Here is a 21,898-nt window from a genome sequence, read left to right as displayed (position 1 = left end):
TTGTAAAATCCCTGGCCTTCTCCTCTCTGCCTGCTAACACATTTTCCCTTGCCTGTGCAAACTTGCAATTGCAGTCTGCACAGGGCCAAGCACTGACTGCTGAAAATGCTCAGCCACTGGGAAAGTACTTCATTTTTCTCCATCTCTGTCTGCAGTTTTTGCATTATAACAAAGTTATAGCAGTTAAAAATACATGTTTAACCTTCTGAAGAAAGCCTCTAGACTATGGCATAGCAGCATATACAGAAACCAGAGAAATAAAGCAACTTGTATCCAACTTTTCAGTATAAATCATGTTATTTTAATTCATATCAGTACCAAAGTCCAGTTATTAAAGTTGATCTATTATTGTATATAAGCCAATAGATAGCAAGACTTCTAATCCCCTGTGTCTCAAAAATGTGAAGAAGATAAATCCAAGAAGTATACAATCAGCAATGTTTTTATTCAAAGTGAGTATTAACAGTATTTAACCAAGCATTCATTAGAAATCAAACTGGAAGATGCTACCAGAAGAAATCTGCTATTAAAAATTAGCATGTCTCTCATAAGCAGCAACTTACAGATGCATTTAAAAAGTGTATCTTAGGCCTGTTTTGATGAGATTTCATTGTGCTTTTAAAATGTTACCACTATAATATATGTTTTTTTATACTGATAATAGTTACCTCACTGAAGAGGCTCAGGGAATCAGAGGCCAGAAGCGCAGTGCTGGGGACAAGCCATAGATGTTGCCAGGGGAAGGAAAAGGACTCGGTGGCAACGGGAGCATTTCCCATTATTGTGCTTTAAATATGCTCACCATTCACTCCCCTGCTATTGTTTTTCACGTTCACCTTTGGTAGCAAGGTCAGCCAGGGCTATTTAAAAAAAGTCAGAACAAAATGTCATTATAGGTTTAAGCTATCTGCATGGAAAACTGCAATAATGGTCATGTCCTACACAGAAAAACGTAGAAGTTCTCCCTCTTTGTCTTTTACATAATAATTTCCCTTAAAATCTTCTAGATTTGTTTGGACAAGACCAAGAATGGAATACTACCCTCAATTAAAAATTCTTCCAGAAGGGAAGAGTGGATGCAATCAGGGATTCAGGAAGGAAATCTTAACCACAATATTCACAGCAATACTTCAATCATGTGTAAGACCTCTGTCAATATATATATATATATTTTGCTTCATATACATGTGGGGATATGTTCTGTTCATGAACATATTACAGATCTGAAGCCCAGCCCTACATAACAGAAGATTATAGTGTCAGGCTCTTAAACTGGCAGCAAATCATTTCATCTGAGAGGTTGAAACAAATACTTCAGCACATTATAATAATGTCTAATAACGCTGATTGATAACAGGTAAAATAAAACTCCACAACTTCGGATGCATTTTTTCTTAAAAAAAAAAATTAAAAAAAATAATTAGCAAAACCATCCTAAACATAGTTTTATGTTGTAACCCAAACCACAGATCTCATGCTAACATTGATTCAGTACAGACAGTCTGACATTTAAAAGCAACTCCCCCAAAAAAGGAAAATGGCAGTGTTTTGTTTCCAACAGAAAATGTCAAATTTGCATCTGTAAAATATGAAATATTAATCTAGTTTCTGCCATAAATTGCATTTTTTTAAAGTCTTGGGAGGGTATCAAGCCCAAATCCCTGTCATTTCATTTTGATTTAGTGAAACAGCAGAATAATTTCCTAGATCACATTGCATTCCTGGACAGAAGCAGCTTAGCTATTGAGATGCATTTTGCTGGTGATAACAAACAGTGCTGGAAAGGTGGTCACCAGGCGAAAAATAATGTCTTCTACAAATTGTGGGAGAAAGCTGGTGACTGTTGAATGCCCTTATGTCTAGATCTAGATATGTAAAAAGAAAAGCAAACCCAAAAAACAGATCTGTGGTTTGTGCTGGAGCTGGGCATAAACATGCCTGATCTATACTAATATGCCAATCATTTCCAGGGAAAAGAGTTTAGTATCACATTCCCCATCAGTAAAATATCAGTAAAAAGCCATAAAATTCTTAGGTCTTGACCTACCAATCTGCTGATGTGTAAAATTAGAGACCACGGTGTAGATTTTTTAAAATATTGAAGATTTAAATATACTAAAGGCTTCTTTTCGCAGACCAGAACTACTGTTTAGACCATATATGACATTAAACATTTCTGATTTTCATTTGCTCTATTTCTCATAGAAACTTGTAATATAAAGGAAAAATGCTAAACATGAATGCCCATTACAGCGTTTTCACCCCAACACAAAAAACCCATTTTTAGCACAGCATGTAGTGAGAGGTGACGGTACAAGCGGTCAGTTCACTCTCTGCTGTAGCATGATGCAGTTGTGCAGTGTTCAGCTCATAGCAGTGGAGCTATGCCAGATTACACAAACTCACTTAAATTTAACAGCAATGAAAGTTGAAGAACTTTCTCTTTGTAGTCTCTCCAACTGGAATTAATGTCGCTGAAAATTACTGTTTAGCGCTCCTCTACTGTCCTTTACAAACTGTTTTTTCCTTGAGCTTTAAATGGCTGAAAGTCTTTTAGTCAGTCTTATCACAGGATCAAAGCTGCAGCCAAGCTCATAGCTTTCGCTTGTCACACAGATTTTTTTTTTCCCAGTATAAACAGTGTTTCAGTGACTATAATGCTCGTGAAAAGTACCACATTGGCCACACTGAAGTCTGCGCTTTGTAAGCAATGCTGTTTCTCCATATTTTCTTTAATCCTTAAACCTCACAGAAAGATTTTCATTTCGACTCCACCATCATGCTGTTGGTTAAGCCCAACTATGCAATGTGAAGAAATAAACACAATAGTTCTTATACGTTTACTTGAGGAAACAAGTACGTATTTGTTAAAACAGTATGACTAATCGAGAAAGAAAAGATCATTTTCTCTGAAGTTCTGGGAACATACAGTGATGCAGAAAAGGACAAAGGAGGAATTATTCCTAATCAGAACCAAGAAAAAGAGATTATCACAAGATACAGCAATGGTAAGAAAACTACTATTGACCAATGAGAGACGTGCTGAGAAAACAAACCATTCCTTAGGATGTAAAGGAGATAATATATAAATATGTGAATTAAAGTACTGGAGTCCGTTGCTCTGGTGATTTTATCATGTATTCATCTACTGCTCAGAGTAAAAATCTAGTTCCAGTTTATTTTTAAGTCACATAAGTAGTACCTACAATAGCCAAATATGAACCTCACAATTAAAAAAAAAATCATAATATGGATTTTGATTGGTTCTGTGAGATGGTTTTAGAAGCTGCTGAAGAGTAACCTGCCTTTTTTGCTATCAGGGTGGTCAATCTGCTTCAGGACTGTATTGCCTGGGGGTACAGTAAGCCCTGCAGAACAGTAAAATTAGCATCCTGTAAATTGTCATCACACCATTTTACAGATGTGAACTGGAAATTGGGTAATATATCTACTAACATAAATACAGATGACAGTATTTAACTTCAAGCAAATCTTCAAGGAAAGTAAGTACAAAATTCAGTATTTGAAGATAAAATGCCACACATAAATTAGTTAATCTCCAAAATGTCTCCCTACAACAAAACTTCTTACCAGAGAATTAACAATACCTGTTTTCCAGCCTAAATAACATTCCTAAATAACCAAGGGAACCCTTCAATGGTGAATATGTTTTTGTCTGTATTTCATCTTTTGTCTGAGAGACATCAGAATTATGAAAAAAATACAATAAATTTAGGATCACCTTATAGGTCTGTCTGCCCAGAAGGTTTTGTTCAGGAGTGACAGAGCAGCTGTGCTTCTACCAGGGTTTTTTCCATTTTGGCTTTCAATTATACAAGCCAGGGACCTTAGAGCTCGGCATCCACAGCTTCTAGGGAGAGCAGACCCTGGAAACAACCACTGCAAAGGGCAGAGAGAGCAGCAGTCACAAAGGAGAGGACAAATGGGAGGATATGGTGAGCAAAACACAGAAAATGTGTTTCCTCTCAGTTGTTACCTCTGCTGGATCTTTTCAAACACGTCACCTTGCAAGAAAGATGGTTTGTGATACAGAGTTGTGGAATTTAGCGTAAGAATTCACTCATTTGTCCTCACCTTATTTAAAACACTGAGCCATCATTCCCTTATTGTGCAAATATTTAATGCCTTGTTTAAACATTGTGCAACTGAAAACTTCAAAAATTATTGTTCTGTTGCAATAGTCATTCAGCAATGACATACGTTGAATCTTTATAAAACCAGTGTCAAAAAAAAGCCAGTATTTCAAGGGGATTTTTATTGCTATCAGCTATAAGTAAACGTTAAGCTCAAAAAAATTAAAATAGTTTGTGTGTGGGGCAAGGGATTGTGACTTAGCATCCATCGGATCTGCTGGGAGGAATTTAATCCAAATAGTGCTTTAGGGGCTTTATTTTAGACCCCATCTTTTGGAGATCTGGAGCACTGCCCAAACATCTCTGGAGAAGTAGCACAGCTGAAAGAGCAGTATGAAGGAAGGAGAGACTCTAACCAAACACCACATCTCTGCCTGACCTTACAGCTGAGTTCCTCTGTGACAGCCACCAGTGGTATAAAACACCCAAATAGGCATGCATTCCTATCAGCATTTCATCTTTAAATGGCTACTTTAATTTCTGTTTATTTTTAAACAGGCCTGAGCATGTGTCCAAGATCTATTTGTTACAGTTTTACAAGGCAGATTTGTGATTTCAGTTTATTAATAGGTAGTTTTTATTGCTTGTGTTTATTCTTGGCTCTGTGTGACCGTGTCTCACTGGGCATGTAAGGGATTTGTTTGTTGGGGCCAGTCTATAAACTAAGATTTCTTTGTTCCATACCTGTTCTATAATCAAGAGAAAATTATCCAAATAGGTTACCAAAATGTTCTGTGTCTCCTTTTAATGTTAGAATAACAGTGATAAGAATTTGTAATGATTTGCTCCCCTTGGTTATAAAATATGGCCTTTCACTTTTCTTGGATTTGGGTAATTTTGTATATATTCCAATTTTCTAGCAAAATATCATTTCTGATTCCATTATTTAGTTCTTAAATTTAGGCATCTGCTATAAGCCCATGTTACTTCTCCAACCCAGCAACTCCCCAGCAAAGTCCATCCCAAGATGTACCCTCCAAACCTGTCATACTGACACGCTGAGCAGCTTACTTTTCTGCCAGACAAACTCCATAAATGCAGCACTCATCTTGTATCCTTGATAAAGGTTAAGAAACTAAAAGTAGCTGTGAACATGGTAAATCTGAGTTTTGTGACTATTCCCCAAGGTGACTTTAAATGTGGTCCTATTATGAAATAACAGCCTCAAGAAAACGCTGAAGAATCAGTGGTGTGTATTGCATGAGCAGCTTGAAACAGCTGAAGATGCAGTGCAGTGACACGCAGTTTCATGCTGACTTCCTCAGAGGCATGCAATACCATCAGTAAAGAGAGAGGATCCACATTGCATGTGCTTTGTGCTACTCAAATTGATGCTAGCATCAGTTGCAGCATCTATACTGCAACCACTGTTGATTTTTGGGGAAGTACAATAAAAGAGGACCCTGTAAATGCTTACATGTTTGAGAATTTCTGTGATTCTCTGTTTCAGCAGGTTCACAAAGGTTTTTTCTGCACATAAATAGTTGACACTGTAAAAGATATTGATTCAACACACTCAAGCTATGGTAGATCGAATGAAATCCCCTAAGGCTTCAAACACCTTAGCAAAGAGAGTGCAATGGGAGATTAAGGGTGATTTACACCATCAAACATCGCTTTTGAACCAGAGGAGCCTCCAAGCAACAAGACCAGAAGTCCTAACAGATAGCTCACGGGAAAAGTTTGCCAACAGCACAGGAGCAGTTAAAAGAGAGCTCAGAAGCTTACTCGTGACTGTTTCAATTTTACAGGATGTCAGTATGCATTTGAAAAGCAATATAAAAACACACAAAATAACAGAAACAGGTAGCATCAATCAATTTGCAAGTTTTTGGCTGGAAGGGGTTACTAAACCTTCTGGATTGACATAGGTATCGCAATCCTTTATATGCCAAGTGTTATTCCCCTACTGACCCAACTAACATGCATTTAAGTGACGGCTTCCACATCCTTTCACTTTTCTTTGTTTCCTGGCTCTAACAATTCTGGTCAAAAACAATTCTCTAACTTTAATAGGAAACCAAATCAAAGGCCTTGAAGATAATTCCTGTCACAGTGAGCATTTACTGGCTTCAACTGCTTTCTCTCTTCTTGTTTATTTTAATGTCAGTTCCCTACGGAACTATTACAGCTACTTCCCCAGAGGCAAATTGACACACATGACACACAGGTTTTTAGAAAACTTGTCTACTGTACACTCAGGCCATAAGAGACTCCATTTTGGCTTTAGCGTAGCCTGGCCGTTTGTCAAAACACAGCACATCATACATTTTGAGCACCAGCACCTGCAGGAAACACAGTCTATGTTGAGTCACATATATAAAATCCATTGGGAAAATTCTGTTACCTGGGTGTGCAAGAATGGCATCTGCCACTGCTGACACCAAACATACATGTCTGTCTTTTAAAAAAACAAAAGAAAAAAAAAATAAAATTCCATTCATAACCTGAAAGATTTAAAAATAGTCAGAAGGCTTCAAACCCAAGTTTCCCTGAAAAAATGAGCCACACTAAAGCAACTTATGTATTTTTATGCCTGTGCTTAACGACAGGCAAAGTCAGCCCGGCAATACATTAGAAATCACTTCTTCAAAGCTTGATTTATCTTGCAAAAAATCTGGATACTAATTACGCAGAAAATGAGCTCTTGTGATTAGTTATTGGGAATAAAATCAAACCATAAATATTGGGGGGTAGGGAGAAGCCATAAACAATTCACTTAAAATCAAGCAAGAGAGCTTACTTTTAACTACAGCAAGATGCTGAAGCTAGAACTGAAAAAGTTGGAAAACAAAATAAACTGAAGTTTGTCCAAATTCATTGTATTACAGTATTCATATGTATTACAGTCATCTGACAGTGATTACAAGCCAGTGGGGTCTGTTGTATGCAAAGGATGTAGAAATAGTCTTCAAATATGAAACACATTAGGAATAACCGGCCTCTAAACAAGCATCTGATGTATGAAAAAAGATGGTAAGAAAATGAAAACCTCAGAATGCTTTTTAGACCAGCTGCTTGAAACAACCCTCCTTTCCATTTCTAAAGGATCTGAGTTAGGTGTGACATAAGGATGATGCAAACCGCCACACAATCTTAATGCTAGGAAATTTGCCATCATGCACAGTTAGCTAAAGAAGAACAGAAAAAGGAAGACTGAGAGACGCTTATTGGTAGGTAACTTAGACCACTGCCATCCTCTGAATCTGGACCAAGTTAACTGGGATGAGAGGTAAAAAGATATTCTAGAAGGACAAAACCTACACGCACCTCATACTAATTAACTAGAATATGTACGTCATTTCAAGTTAGATCTTTCGCTCCGGTTCCTTTTGTTCAGCTGTTACATGCTGTAGAGCTCCATTTTCACTGTCGCCAAAAAGTCTGAAGCAAATGAGCAGAGCCTAGCTTGAGGCCTGGCTGGTAGAGGATGAGCTTTCAGCTTTTAAGGGCCCCATAAAATCAAGGCTTAAAATAAATAAATATTCTAAATATTATGAGAGCATCAAATGTCTGTGTTTGCACATATTTAGGAATAACCCCCTAGCCCTGACCTGGCCATGTTCAGGATTTGAGCTTTTATTTCCCAAGTCAAAATGCTTTGTAAATTCAGACTTACATTTGACCAACAGCAAATTATAGCAACATAATCTCTGCAGTATTTTAGGAAATTGCTATGGAATTGTCCCTGCTTTGTGATAGAGGTTCTCTGTCCTTGTCAAACTGACCCACAGGTCTCGGTTACTCACAGCCTCTTTGTTGCACTCAGGAGGAAGGAAACAACTGTATCACTGACAGCGATGCTGACTGAGACAGCAGGAAAAGGAGGAGAACTAACAGGGAAAAGGAAGCACATAGAAAGTCATAGATGGGTCAGAGCCTCACAGCTCAGCACTGAGGCACCAGAGGTTTGCAGGCTTTTACAGCACAAGCGGCAGAGAGCCAGGTTTACAAGCTTTTACCTCTTCTTAAGCTCTTACCTCTTATTTAAGCCTCTGAACTTCCACAAAACTCAAGGCATCAAAACAATGAGCATGAAACGTCTGTGCACGGTGGGTTTAACTTCTTTCCTCAAACAGGGACAGCTGCAGCATGCAAGTACACTATTGTAATGAGCTGGAGAACTGGCCCGTTGCAGCCCTCACCTCCTCTCTCTCCACCCTGATTCACATCCTGCACCAAAACTTTTCTTACCAGCCATCCCTGCTTGACCTTGCTGCTTGCCTTTCATGGCCTCTGCTTCCTCTGCTCCCATGATGTCCTCAGCCACTTGTCCTACCTTCAGAGCCCCTGTGAGAAACAAAGCGCGCAAAGCGAACATCAGGAGACCATTGGCACTGCTCAAACTCCTCCAGTGTCAGCTAAGGAGAGTCATGCTTTGAATTTCATTTTAAAAGTAGCATCAGAGCTGTCATCGCAGCAGGGATAAATGAGAAAAGACTAGATCGCAGTTTCTTCCAGCTAAACAGAAAACATTGGAGAAAAACATGGCATGTGTCCCAATAAGGAAAAATTTAGCTTACTCCCTCTGTAAATTTTTTATAAATGCTTTCCCCCTTAAATATATGAAAAATGCCATTACCCTCTCATAAGCAGCTGTGTGATGTCAAGACAAGCAGTGCATTGTAAAGCCGGGAGAGGTGCCAAATTAATCTAAAGTTAACCTTTCTATATGAGATATAACTCAGATGCAGATGAGAGGTTTGGCTCCTAAATAGGATAAAAGAAACTTAATTTGCTGCATAAGTTATTGACAGTGTCATTTAAGACTGAAGGCAAAAAAAAAAAATTCCCAAACTGCATAGCTGCATACTTTCTCTTGGATGCTGAATTTACTTAAATTGAATTTACCAAAACTTCACCATCTTCTAGGATGATTGGTGTCAGAAAACAGTTCTTTTTCTGTAGTATAAGTCCTGGGGGAAACTGCCACAAAGACTCTGAGGATGAAGACAGAAAGCTAAATTGTGTCAAAGAAAGAGATGGCAAAAGCTTAATAATGTCAACGAGAGAGATGGTTCCATACTTCTGTCTGGAACCAAGCATGCTGTATGACAGAAAAGCATTCATTAGGGTAGGAAAACAGTCCGTACTGTTCAGAGCCTTGCCTGCACCTGACACAGGCTCAAGGGGAAACTGGACTACTCTGCAGAAGAGAAATCTGCTGAACGTTACTAACCATCCAGAAAATACCTCTGCTGCCTCAGGAAAGCACAAAGCCGTAAGTGGCGGGAAGCTGGGAGAGTACTCCTGGGAAGCATCAGCTATTCTTGCCTTGTAGTTATGGTCCTTACAAAGAAAAGGCTCTGTCCAAGGGTACTGGGTGAGGTGAGCTCTTGGCTTGCCCCCGTATGGCTACATTTTCACTCAAAACACGGCCCAGTTCTCTTGAGGTGCTTCAGAAATTGTAACTAAGAATTTACTAACAAGCAACAAGAAGGAATAAAACGAGCTACAGAAGGGACAACACAGAAAGAGCACAAGGTTTTTTGGAAAGAAAGTTAAAAAAGAGAGGAACTACATTTGCATCTGCTACCCCAGTGGAAAGAAAGAGAACAGCATGCCAGAGGATGTGAAGATTTATTGACAATATCTCGAGAAGGAAAATCATAAACGCTAACACAGTCAGGGCAGTTAAATGAGTGAGGTGGCACAGAAAACAGTGTAATAAAGAATGTTATTATGCCTTTATTCTACTAATTATTTCCCTCACATAGGAAAGCCTCGAAAATACTGAATTTCATGTTCTATGAAAAAGCATTACAGTAATAAAGGCAACTTAATGCTCCATGAGAGACAGTTTGAGTCTTTAACCAGAGTTCTGATTTACTACTTTGGCGCCCCGACCCAGAAGCATGCCCCAATACACATGCAGAAGCACAAAAATAGGTTTCCAGCTGCGCATACAATCACACATCTGCTCAAAAGGTAATAGAGCAGGTCATTAAAAACCCAGCATTTTAACCCAGGGATTATTTTTAACCCAGGAAAAAAACATAAAAAATATGTTATACCATATTCAGTCTCTCCAAAAAAGATGTTTCCAGCAGTAGCAAGGTCACTTGTGTCCTAAAAATCATCTTAAGGGAATCTGGCTGACGGGCTGCTGTCTCAGTTCATTTTCTTCACACTACAAGAGAGATGACCATTCTGGTTCCAAGAAACTTCACTTAGTGAGATCTGTTTCAGGGAGGAATGCTTCATCTGCATCTTGTGCACAATTTCTGGAATATTTCAGCTGCATCTCAGGGAAAGTCTGTCTCTCTGTAGGTGATCCTGTTTAGTTTTGGGAAGTGTTGAGTTATCATAACTCTGAGGAGGAGATAACCGGGTTTTTTCCACATAATTACCTGTATTTGTTCAGATATGCATTATACCATTGCTCATGTCTCCGAGTGGCAGTCTCTCACCTCACACCTCTTCCGGCACCTCTTCTGGCTAAGGGGGCAGGAGTTTGTCTCAAGGGAGCCGGGGGGCTCAGACTGCCCCGGTCCCCCGAAGCCCTCGTCCGGGATGCATGCAGCAGGTGGGAAGGCCGAGGGGAAGGGGAGTAGCCGAGGAGACAGGAGTTTCCCCGAGCACTGACAGCGGGCGGAGGAGAGGGCGGGAGGTAGCGGGCCGGGCTCCCCGCTATTAGTACCGGCCCTCAGCGGAGCCCGCCTCAGTGCGGAGCTGCCCCGGCCTCTCGCCGCCTCTCAGCACCATGCAGGGGCTCAGCGCCGCGCCGCCCGCCGCTTTCCTCCTCCTCCTCCTCCGCCTCAGCGCGCTGCTGCTGCCGGCGGCCGCGGCTCCGGGCGCCGAGCGGGAGCTGAGCCCCAGCAGCCGGCTGGCCGCGGGAGCGGCGCGGGTGGCCCTGCACTACCTCAACTTCCAGACGGCGTCCCCCGGGACGCTGCAGGCGCTGGGGCAGGTCCGCAAGGCCACGGTGAAGGTAGGGGGAAGCCGGCGGGGCAGCGCGGGGGGGAGTCGGGGTGGCTGCGGGTCCGGAGGAGGGCGGGGCGGGCAGCCGCGGTCTTTAAAGCAACTCTGGGGAAAGTACCATAACAATAATTACTGTAATAAAAGAGGGCGGCCCTCAGCGCGCCGCCGCTGCCCCTTCCTCAGGGGGTTCGGGCCACCGGGTCCCCTTAGGAGGCGGCTGTGCCATCGCCTCTTCCCTCACCCCCTCACCTCGGGGCACCTCCGAGGGCATCCGCCTGGAAAGGTCGCGATTTAAATATCCCCGAAATCCAAGCCCAGCGCCCCATATGATGGTTGAGGTTGCCCCAAGTGCCCTGTCCTGGAATCAAAAGCAGCATAGCATGGATGAGGGGAAGAGGAAACTGAGGCACAGAGCGGGCACATGAGGGAAAGAAAACAGTTTGATAAGGAAGTATTTTCAGCAGAATCACTTCTGGAGTGACCATGTACTTTGTGCGAGTAGGGACAGAAAAGACTTGGCTTTCTATCTCTGGAGATTGAGAGCTTCAACTGAAGGCAATGCAGTTCCCATCAGAAAATCTGTCTTTTCACATGTCAAATTGAGGTGACAGAAGGGGATGGGAGGCCTACATAGGAGCAGCTACAGGGGCAGAGCTTTCATGTCACTGAGAGCTTGTCAGGGATGCTTGAGGCTACCCGCGAGCACCCTGCTATGCTCTCCCTTCTCATCTTCTGGCCACAGGTTTTGGGGTTTTTTACAGCCTTCTCAGTTCCTGAAAGTAAGAGAATAGGCAAAAACACCTGGGAAACACTTAAAAAAGGGAATCTTACAACATTTGTTCTTCATCATCTGCATGGCATGTTCAATTCAGGCCCTCACTCTTCAAATTGAGAATAATATGGTGTAGTGTAAAATCTTCCCTTTCAAGAAAGAAGTTCCAAGCCAGCCTAAAACATTAGTCTTTCACATATATCCCAGCTGGCAGCTGCTCGAAAACAATTTGAAGCCTGTTCGAGCTGCACCCAGTATTTAACAGACCAGATTAATTCCCAATTAAATTTGACAAAACACAAACTACCACATAAAAATTAAGAATTTGTGTTTTCTTTCAGCCTTGCACTATATGAAGTATAGTGTTAGTCGTGCAACCTGTCAGGGAATGCAAACACCATGTCCTGCTATAGATTTATCTGAGACCTCACCTTTTAGGTAACTCTCTGTTCTCGCCACCATTCCCAAACATGTCATTAAACATATAGTTTAAAAGCTGCTGAGCATGGATGTGCTGGAATGAGGTTTCATTCCTCCAATGAAATTGCTGCAGACGTCTATGACAGAAATTTACTATGATATTTGACACTTCTTTCCCGAAACTTACAAGTGCTCTTCTGTATTTACTGGGCACTTTACTGGGTAGTATGCATAGGTATATATGCATATATTTACAAATACAAATGCTTGTGCCTCTTAAGAACAACAGCATGGCCTCTGCCAGCAGCATGTGCTGCTGGAAGCAGTGCACTTGTCTAGTAAAGAGACATATCAGAAGTCAGGGGTTGGTGCAGATCCTCTTTCCAACCCCTGTGTAACCAAATATTTACAAGGTAGTTTTGGTTGCAGGGAGGGAAAGGGATTTTTTCCACCCACAGTGGGCCACCTGCCTTTTAATATAGGAAAGAAAAAAACTAGTTCAGAGAGAAGTGAAATGCCTCATTACTTTCTCACAGTACTGGATGTTATAGGAGCTCACTATAACCACTTTCTACAGTTTATTTCCCCTCTTTGTACACTGTGAAAACAAGAGGAGAAATGTACTAGACATGGTCACTTCCTACTTTTCTGTCCTCCACTGTAAAAAATGAAAAGAATTTCCTGGAAGGAATGTGCTATATTATGTAAATGGAAGAGACAGAAATGTTGGGGTTTGGGGTTTTTTTGTTTGTTTGTTTTTAAAGAAGGTTAGCTTCCCATTGGTTGCTATATTACTATATCTAGTAAAACCAGGATAATTTTATAATGGGATAATAGGATAATTTTATAATGGGATTTAATAATGAGCATCGTATTTTAAAAACTAACATTACTAGCCCACTAGCCAGTGAAATTGTGGTACTTGGAAACAGGACTGGAGGCAAGTCACCAGTACGATAACTCTCTTAGATGTAAAGACATTTTCAAGTTCAGGTAAAATGAAACTTGAGTACTTTTCTCTCCTAGCAACAAATAGCAGAGATATGCCAAATATATAACAACTCCTACCTTGCCATTGGCTCCAGTTTTCTTTTTGTTGTCTCTTCTCATACATGTGGGTTTTTAATTAAGTGAGTATCTTCCAGGAAACAGCAGCATGCACCTCGTGGAATAGTTGACAGAGAGACTTTAAAATACATTTTTTTATAAGAGAAGAATTAGTGTGTGCCAGCTGAAGATCCTAGAATGCAAGAGAGAAACTTTCAGAATACTGATGTAGCAGTCTCCCATACCAAGCTGCCCTGGAAATAAATCATAGCTGAGCAGGAGATAGGTGAACCAGGAGGTGAGGTGCAGAGGTAAAGCTAGGTAATCTCTTGGCTAAACTGCTACACTTGCTCAAATTGGACTACAAAATATAATTTTACAGATGGATATTTCTCTTCACAAGCTCACCTTGACACAAAACAGTGCAATACCAGAACTATGATCCTAATATTAGAAGTCAATTAAGAGATTTCTATTTATTTCCAACAGTCAGTAGAATCTGTGACAGGGTAGGTAAATTGTCTAGGGAAAGCTAGGTACAGAGAGGTTGAGAAATTATCCATCTCTGCTGGGTTTTCTTGCCTGCCTGGGGTGACCTGAAAGCTCACCTGGCTGCTTGTGGATCCGACACCTCCAGCACGTCCTGAAGCCATGGGCCACCAGAGTGGGCTTGTAGGGGCAGTGCAAGGGCTGCGAGGTAGGAATCCCCACGGGTGACACCACGCTCGCTCCTCTCTGCAGTGCCAGCTCCTCCACACTTAGTGAGCAGCTCAGCTCTCTGATCCGGCAACTGAAAACTGGTCCCAGGGGAGAAATGCTAGTGGGGAGACACACAGGAGAAGAGATGGAAACCTGCAGCAAGGGGTGAGAGGTGGATCACCGCCTTCTATGCCAGTGGGGAGTTACAGCAGCGTACACCAATTGCGAAACCACCTCCTTTGGGACGTGGAATGAAACTGCTCTTAAATTGCTATTTTGGCCTTCACAGTACTAAAATTCTGTAATGAAAATTGCATTAATTTTGAGCCCGGAAATAAAAGAATCCCGTGACCCAGATATTCAGTGGAAAATTGAATTACTCACTTGTTTTCTTCTCTTTTGGACACATTGGCTGCTTTCAGCCAGAAATCATTGCATGATGTCAAATATTCCTGAGCTCAGATTTAACTCACACTATGTGATGGTTTGTAGTGATGCATTTTGAGATGATAGTGGAAAATAACAGTGGAAATACTTTTGTAAAAGTTAAAATTGTTTCATGCCAAATGTACCTTCTACCTCTCCCTAGTAAGATCAAAGTCCTCTGGGATGCATATCCAGACTGAACCTGTATTTTAGCTCTGTAGCACCACTTGAAAGCTTGAATCTAATTACTAGTTTCAAAGTTATCACAGGTGTAAAAATAGTATTTTCTTTAGCAGAGAGACCAGTTAACACCAATGCAAGAACAAATAATACGGGAAGAATAGCTGAACATATTTGAAATGACTGAATATGCTGGACAGAAAAGATCCAGTTTAACTATAAGAGAGCGTAGTTACAGACTTTAAGACCCTGATGTTGTAACTGTAGGTGTTCAGGTAGGCTGTGGCACTACGCCCTTAAGGAAAGGTTTCAGCGGGAACCATCCTATCCCATCCATTATCATCAGTTAAATCAGAGCTGAGTTTCTCTTCCTACTTTGGAGGTGTTGTAGTCCACCTGTTTCAGGTTCTCTCATCTGTGGTACTGGTGACAAGAAAAGGAGTAAGCCTAGGTCACTGTACTTAAAAAATACCCATGCTTGATCAAATGAATGTTAGAAACAACAGTGGTAACGCAGCTTTTGGGTAGCTTTACAATAAACAGAAACTTAGGACTTAACTGTAGTGATTAGTGAGAGATTATACCCTTCTTTCAGCCCCACAAATTCCTGATTCTTTTGTCAGCCTAGCATAGAAAGCTAGCTTTTACTATTTTGCTATGTCTCCTGATGTCACACTCTCTGTCATTTCAAGGACATTTTAGCTGATACACAAAACAAGGGCAGGAGAAGGGGAGAACGAGAAGGCAGAGAAGAAAGAGATAACAAAAGTCTGAACTCGTCCTCTGTCCATTTCCTCCATTCCCTTCACAGTGTGATCAGGGTCCAGCTCCAGATTTGCCTCATCATAAAGTTCAAGAGGGTTTTTACAGAAGTAGAGTAAGCGACTGAACCAATTTGTCCTCTTTCTTGCAGCACTCCATGTGTGTACTAAAGGTGTGGGCTGGGCTGATGGCCTTGCCCTGGGAACGAAACTTTGCTAACAATATGCTATTAATGGCTTCTGGGAAGAAAGTATGATGGGAACACAAAGGCCCAAGTTTAGATAAATAAACCACGTGCATTTGCTTTGGGTTCTAAGCTTCGATATTATGCAAACAGCCAGAATTCCCTTCCTGTTTATCTGAGGAGTATTGCATTTAAAAACCAAATAAGACTAGCGAATCGGTGTTGTTGCTGGAATAGTCATTTGACTTAAACATATGCTTGAGAAGGCAACTTGCTGCTCCAGTAAGATGCATTTTCTACATTCTGCCTCATGCACCGCACAAAGAAAAGCCTGTGAAAAGATATATCCCCCACCAGCAGCAAACAGAAGCAAGCAGAGGTTTATGAAAAGGGAGAATGCCTCTTATTAAGCCAGGCAATATATACAAAAGGAATAAACTTTCAGGCACAGAAGTGACCTTGTGTGTCAGAAAGCTTGTCTAAGAAATCACAGTATAGCAGACAAAAAGACTTACTTACTTTCATTTACTTCTAGCTGATTTAATCAAAGGAAAAGCTTGGAAATGTACCAAACTCTTAGATAACACATGATGTTATTTTACAAGGAGGTAGTTGAATAAATAGAAACTTTTCCACACTATTTGTTACTCAGACTCCTCACTCAAAAATACAGGAATTTCAAAAGTTAATATAAAAGTTGGTAGGAAAACAAGAGACTGACTAACGAAGTATAGAACAGTAAAAATACTTTTTATTGGTCCTGCTCTTTCATTACAGAATGAGACATTGATCCCATTTTAGCATAATTAATACTTTTCATGGTCAACATTAAAAGCTATTTTCTGTTTCAGCATGCTTGGGGCCAGGACAGTCTCATACCCCACACCAAAAATACAGTTTGTTAATGGAACCATTTCTGTCAGCAACAGCAAAAAAGCACCCAAATAAACAAACAAAAGAACCCCCAAATTCAAGAAAATTACGTATTTTGAAGGTGTACGCTTTTAAGGCTTTTCTGATGCTTTATGCTATAAGAGGTGCTACTGGCTGCTTTCCATAAGCAAGGAATATTCTTTTATTTCTTCCTTAACAAGCAGAATCTTGGATAGTTGATTGAGCAAGTTAGTGACTGGTATTTCCAGGGCAAAAAGAGCAGATCAGAATCCTGTTCTGCCATGCTGTGTAGTGAAATCAGTCTCTTTCCAGTCACGGTAGAAAAAAATAACTAGAAAGGTTAGCATCCTTAAGGGTAAATTAGCCTGTGTAATTCCTGTTCAGCTGTGAATCAGTCACCAAGATTTGATTCATTTATATATATTTATTCAAGGGCACTCTGATGGCCTGTGCAAAAAAAAAAAAAATCTCCTTGGAGGCTGAACATGGATCTGTAATTTTATTATTTTTAAAGTTATCCAGTACCAATCTGTCCCATGAAGGTCTTAAAGCTGCATTTTTCTTCTTGCGTATCTCTCTGAGGAAAGGTTTTAAACCATCCCTTAATGTAAGGGCTATTTAACGGTGGTGTCAAGATCCTTTGGTGTTTGCTGCTAGGACTGCCTCAGCACATCTCATCTGACCAGTTTCCAGGAGGTAGCCATGACGCCCTCGTTTCCCCTCTTCAGCACTTACGGCAAGTTACAGTACATAAGGCTATGGTTATGCCAATTGCTGAATCCTTCTGTCTTCCAGAGCATCCCAGACTCTGGTCACAAGTACTACCTGCAGTTCACTACCGAAGACTACAAAAGCGGGGTGAGTTTATGGTCCTCTGTGTTTCTTCTGATAGCGTGTGTTAAATGAACTTCAGTATCTTCATAACAGGTTACATTTAAGTGCTGTCATAAATGGGTCTTTCACAATGGAAAGACTTACCTTTATGGTTCTACGTGCCTGTCCAGCACAGGGTATGGCTCGCTCTTGGGATCACTCAAGTATTTCATCTCATCAGCCCTGAGCCTCTGCCTGGGTTCAAGTGGTCAGAGCACCGTAGTTACCCACTTTGCTCAGTGCCTGAAGAAACTGTCGTGTTTCAAGTCACATCAGTCACATCCAAGCGCCTGAGTGAAGCCCTGCAATGGCCCCAACTCAACATGACAGTATGGTCCTCATTATCCAGCTGTAGCTCCTGCTGTGCCTGCACACCAAAATGAGAATAAAGAGTTGACAAGTTGTGTTTTTTTCATTAGAACCCCCCCTCCATTCATTCTGTCAGACAGTTGTCATGAGCAACTTTACTGTAAGCATCTGCTTTTCCATTGCACACACATTTTATGAAATTTTAATTCTTTTCAGAAGTTACTAGGAAGCATTATTTTTGTTTCAAGGCTAAAGTACACGAGAGTCCCTGTTATCAATTGAGGTTATTTTTTGAGAAGTCAAACATATTTCCAAGATGACTTAGTGCATTTCTGCCACACTTGGATTAAAAAGTTCTGTTAAATCACTTTAGCCTTGTGGTTTTAACCTATTTACTTTGGGGGGGGGAGGGTGGGGGAAGAAAAAAGAAAAAAAAATATCCTTCTGAATACTTTCTTGCCCCTGTACAGCTTCATACAAAGTATCTCACAGAGACATACACATATTCCATATGTATACTTCACATGATGTACCAAGAGCCTTTTTAGTAATGTGTTGCTGGTGAATAAAACCTTGATTAAAGTTTACGGGTTTAAATTCTATCTTTCCAGGAAAATGCTAGGAGCTGCCTTGCTACAGTGTTGTATCCGAAGACAAAGTCTCCACCTGTTGTCAATATCAAGTGCATGCAGAGCAAAGACCAGAAGCAAATCCAGGAAGAGGACAACAGGCTTTACCAAAAAATCAGGCACCAAACAAAACCAATAACTGGAAACAACATTCCAGGTATATTCCTCCAAATAATTGACTGTGTTTCATTTTATCTTAAAGAGCCTGGGCGCTCTTAAGAACAGAAGCAAACGTACACACGTTTTAAAAAGGAGACACATATATTTGCAGTAGCACCCTAATACCATAGAGCTAACTATCAGGACAATTCCACCTTGCCAGCAATTCTTGGGGAGAAAAAAACCCAACACCTGTTGTGAAAGTGTTTTGGATTTAAAAGCAAAGCCTGTGCAGTTTTATATTCAAGTAAATGCAAAACGTCCTCGAGTAGTAACAACTGCCTTAACCCACATGCCTTCCCCTGCTGTGGGGAGAACTCACAAGGGAATTCACTAATAGAATTTTTCCATCCTGGAAACAGAGTGCCCCAGCCCCTCTTTTCCTCCTCACTAGGTAAGGGCTTCCACTGTTGTGGATACTGGGCTTCTCCCCTCCCCGTGGGGACCCAGTGAGCAGAGTCTCTTGGCAATTTCAGTTCTGTTACACTTTCATACTCTCAGTGATGCAGGCTCAGCATCACTTTCCTCCCTGTTCAAGACTAACACATCGAAAGCAAAATTCGCCTCCCAGGAGCAGTGCTACACCAGGCAGAAGTGCTCCAGGTTTCTAATTTTCCTGCTGAACAGGCAGAATCAATCACTTTATATTACTCTTTCTCTCCCTTGCAGACAGCCATGGCAATATTGAACCTGTCCTGGAGCCAGTGTGGGCTTTGGCTGTTGCTGGCAGCAGCTACATAATGTGGGAAAAGTCAACAGAAAACATGGGCTACTTCATGGCACAAGTGAAGTCTGTGAAGCAGTGGGTAAGTGAAGCGGAGTAAGTGAAGTGGGTAAGTAAAGCGAAGCCCAGCCAGGCTGAAAGGCAGCATCAGCCAGCGCCCAAACTGCATTCTCAGGGAACATATCTTACACCTGCAGCGTAATGAACAGGAGTTCCCAAACCTTTGTTTCCCCCTCCATCACCTCTGATCAAAAGACAGCATTCAGTTTTTAATCCTTAGTTATTTAGAATGAGATCTGAGTTATTTAGAATGAGAATCTCTCTGAAGGAGAAATTAAAAAGCAGGGAGGATTCTGAAAGTTATTTGAGGGTTAGTCAATTAATTAGGACCCGAGTCAGCCCAGTTGCAGGTGAGAGAACAGTCAGACTGCAGAGCCACGCCACAGTTAGTGCCTTCAACATTTCTATAGGCAGGACATGCTCCTAATTCTGTCTCTCCACACACAAAACCTGCCTCATTGACCACAGCCATCTCGAGCCCTGTTCACCTCGCTCCCTAAGCGAGGTGTAGCCTCTAAACTGAGTAGCCTCTAAACTTCAACAGTATAACTTGTGTCCTTGATAATTTTTTTCTTTTTGAAACATGCCCAGATAAGGAAAGATGATTTTACTGAGTTTGACTACACCATCCTGCTCCATGAAATTCCAACACAGGTAAGAAAGTGCAGGTGTACACTACCTCCTTTCATTAACAGAGGTACAGCATCAAAATTGTAAAAGATGTGTATTTTTCTCTTCCCCAGGAAATTATCTCATGTCACATGCGCCTCACTTGGCTTCCTGGTCATCCTCTGAAAGTAAAATACTTCTGTGCTTCAGAAAACCAGGGGCTGGAAGATGGATCTGGAATGGAATCTGGATCAGCTGCTGGGGTTCTACATGAAAAGGGACCCAATTTTTAAAAGCAATTGTCAGTTTTACGTACCTGTATTAAATGAGAAAATCCTTGTGTTAATAGACCTGGAGCTGCAGTAATTTTTCTATACAAGTTGAACCGTGAATTTGAGTGCTTTTGCTAGTCTGTCTTGTTCCAAAATTAATTCCCATAGTTTCTTAAACTGCAACACTCGTAGAGTTCTACATAAGAAACTTTGCTACTACCTATATATAGAGAAACATGCACAAGTTGATTTTATGTCACTGACTTACTGTAGCTTTGAGTAACATAGCTTGTAAACAAAGTTAATATATTGGGATAAAAAACTTGAGAAGTGTATTAATCTGTTGCTAAAAAATATTTGTCTACTGATTTTTTTTTTTTTTGGGGGGGGGGGGGAGGAGGTGCTAGGTCCATGCTGATTTTTAACTTACATCTCCAATAAACCCAATACTGTTCCACAGGGTGGAGGTTGGGTTTCCTTTTGACACTGCTGTCTAACCCCAGCTGTCCATCTCCTCCTGCTGTCCAGCCTCTAGAAGGACTTGGACGAGTGCAGCCAGCGACATGTCTCCCCATGCGGCCCTGGTAACCGCCGTCTGCACAGCCTAGTCCCTGCACAGCCCAGTCCCTAGGCACCACTGTGCCCTGCAGCGTCAGCTGACAGTGTTTTTTCTCTCTTACTTGTGAAGGAAACTCAGAAAATACTGATACAAGGAAAACACATTTTGGGGTCTACCCATGTCTGTCCCCATCCCAGAGCCCTGCACGGCAGTGCTGCTCAGGCAGAAATCGAGGGCACTGGCACTGTCTGTTTGCAGTTCTTTCTATTGCCCTGAACAAAAAGAGAACCGCAAACAGGACAGCTCAGTATGGATGCATTTCCACATTGGGGTTTGGGGTGCAGAACACTCCATCAAACAGCTTGTGGATTAATGCTGCCACATCTTGTGCCTATCCTAAATACAGCAAAGCCCTCTGGCAAGGATGTGGTTTTATCTCATCATGCCCAAATCTCCACTTGGCTTCCAGCGGAGGTGCCACTGCCTTGCCTCTGTTCGCTCAGATAGTGCCAAACTGTCTCCAGTTTGCTTTTTCTTCACCCATGAGCAAGGCTTCTCCCAGGTTAAATTCACTCATTATCAATAAGTACCCTTTCCTTCGGGAAACGTGGCCTCTGCTTCTGGGACGATTTTGTTCTTTATAATTTGTGCTACGTTGTGGTATTATTGATCTGTAATTGGAAACCATGATTAAGATATTTAACATGACAGCTTTAACTCTTTAGGCCAGGTGATCTGCTACCCCCCTCAAATTCAGGCTTTTTACACAAGTGTATTACAGTCCAATGTACTTTTACTGACTGAAGCTTTTTATATCAGCACATAACAATACATTACAATAACAAAGCATTACAATAAATTCCATGTAGCAGCATTTCACATACTCCTGGTGTTTTCTTTCGTGCTGGTAAAACATTTGTCAACATCCAAAGCATGAACTCAGAGCTTGTAATGGCAACACTTCTTAAAGAAATTGGTGATGAAAATATTTTTTGGAATTAAAAGAATAGCACAGATTTTGCACTTTGGGGCTCTACTTTAGCATGCACCTAACCACAAGTTCAGTTCCCTTACCTTGTGAGGCTCTCCAGATGCCAAAGAGAGGATTGGGCACTTTTAACTTGCCAGATTGGTGTAACTGACTACTAATAAGCAACACAAACTCATATCAGATGAGAAGCTGCACTGTAACTTCTGGAGAAGTAGCAAACCTGTTGGAACTCAAAGGCAAAATTTCCACCAGCT

General features: G+C 41.3%; 1 protein-coding gene across 1 annotated transcript; it reads left to right on the top strand.

The window, feature by feature from the left end:
- The first annotated feature begins 9,960 nt into the window (after window positions 1-9,960).
- On the top strand, window positions 9,961-21,527 carry LOC115611289 (ovocalyxin-32-like). Its single transcript, XM_030493992.1, has 6 exons — window positions 9,961-11,085; window positions 17,255-17,317; window positions 18,253-18,427; window positions 19,099-19,235; window positions 19,805-19,867; window positions 19,957-21,527. The coding sequence occupies exons 1-6, from the start codon at window positions 10,858-10,860 to the stop codon at window positions 20,113-20,115; spliced, it is 825 nt and encodes a 274-aa protein (XP_030349852.1). The 5' UTR covers window positions 9,961-10,857; the 3' UTR covers window positions 20,116-21,527.
- The last annotated feature ends 371 nt before the right edge of the window (window positions 21,528-21,898 follow it).

This window comes from Strigops habroptila, chromosome 8, assembly GCF_004027225.2.
Source record: "Strigops habroptila isolate Jane chromosome 8, bStrHab1.2.pri, whole genome shotgun sequence".
Lineage (NCBI taxonomy): Eukaryota > Metazoa > Chordata > Aves > Psittaciformes > Psittacidae > Strigops > Strigops habroptila.
This window is presented reverse-complemented; position numbering and strand designations above follow the sequence as displayed.

Bases quoted from the DNA above. Each gene is read 5' to 3' on its own strand.
- LOC115611289 (XM_030493992.1), top strand. From the start codon at position 10,858: ATGCAGGGGCTCAGCGCCGCGCCGCCCGCCGCTTTCCTCCTCCTCCTC. The intron at 17,318-18,252 runs GTGAGTTTATGG...CTATCTTTCCAG, and splicing joins CCGAAGACTACAAAAGCGGG to GAAAATGCTAGGAGCTGCCT. The intron at 18,428-19,098 runs GTATATTCCTCC...TCTCCCTTGCAG, and splicing joins AACTGGAAACAACATTCCAG to ACAGCCATGGCAATATTGAA.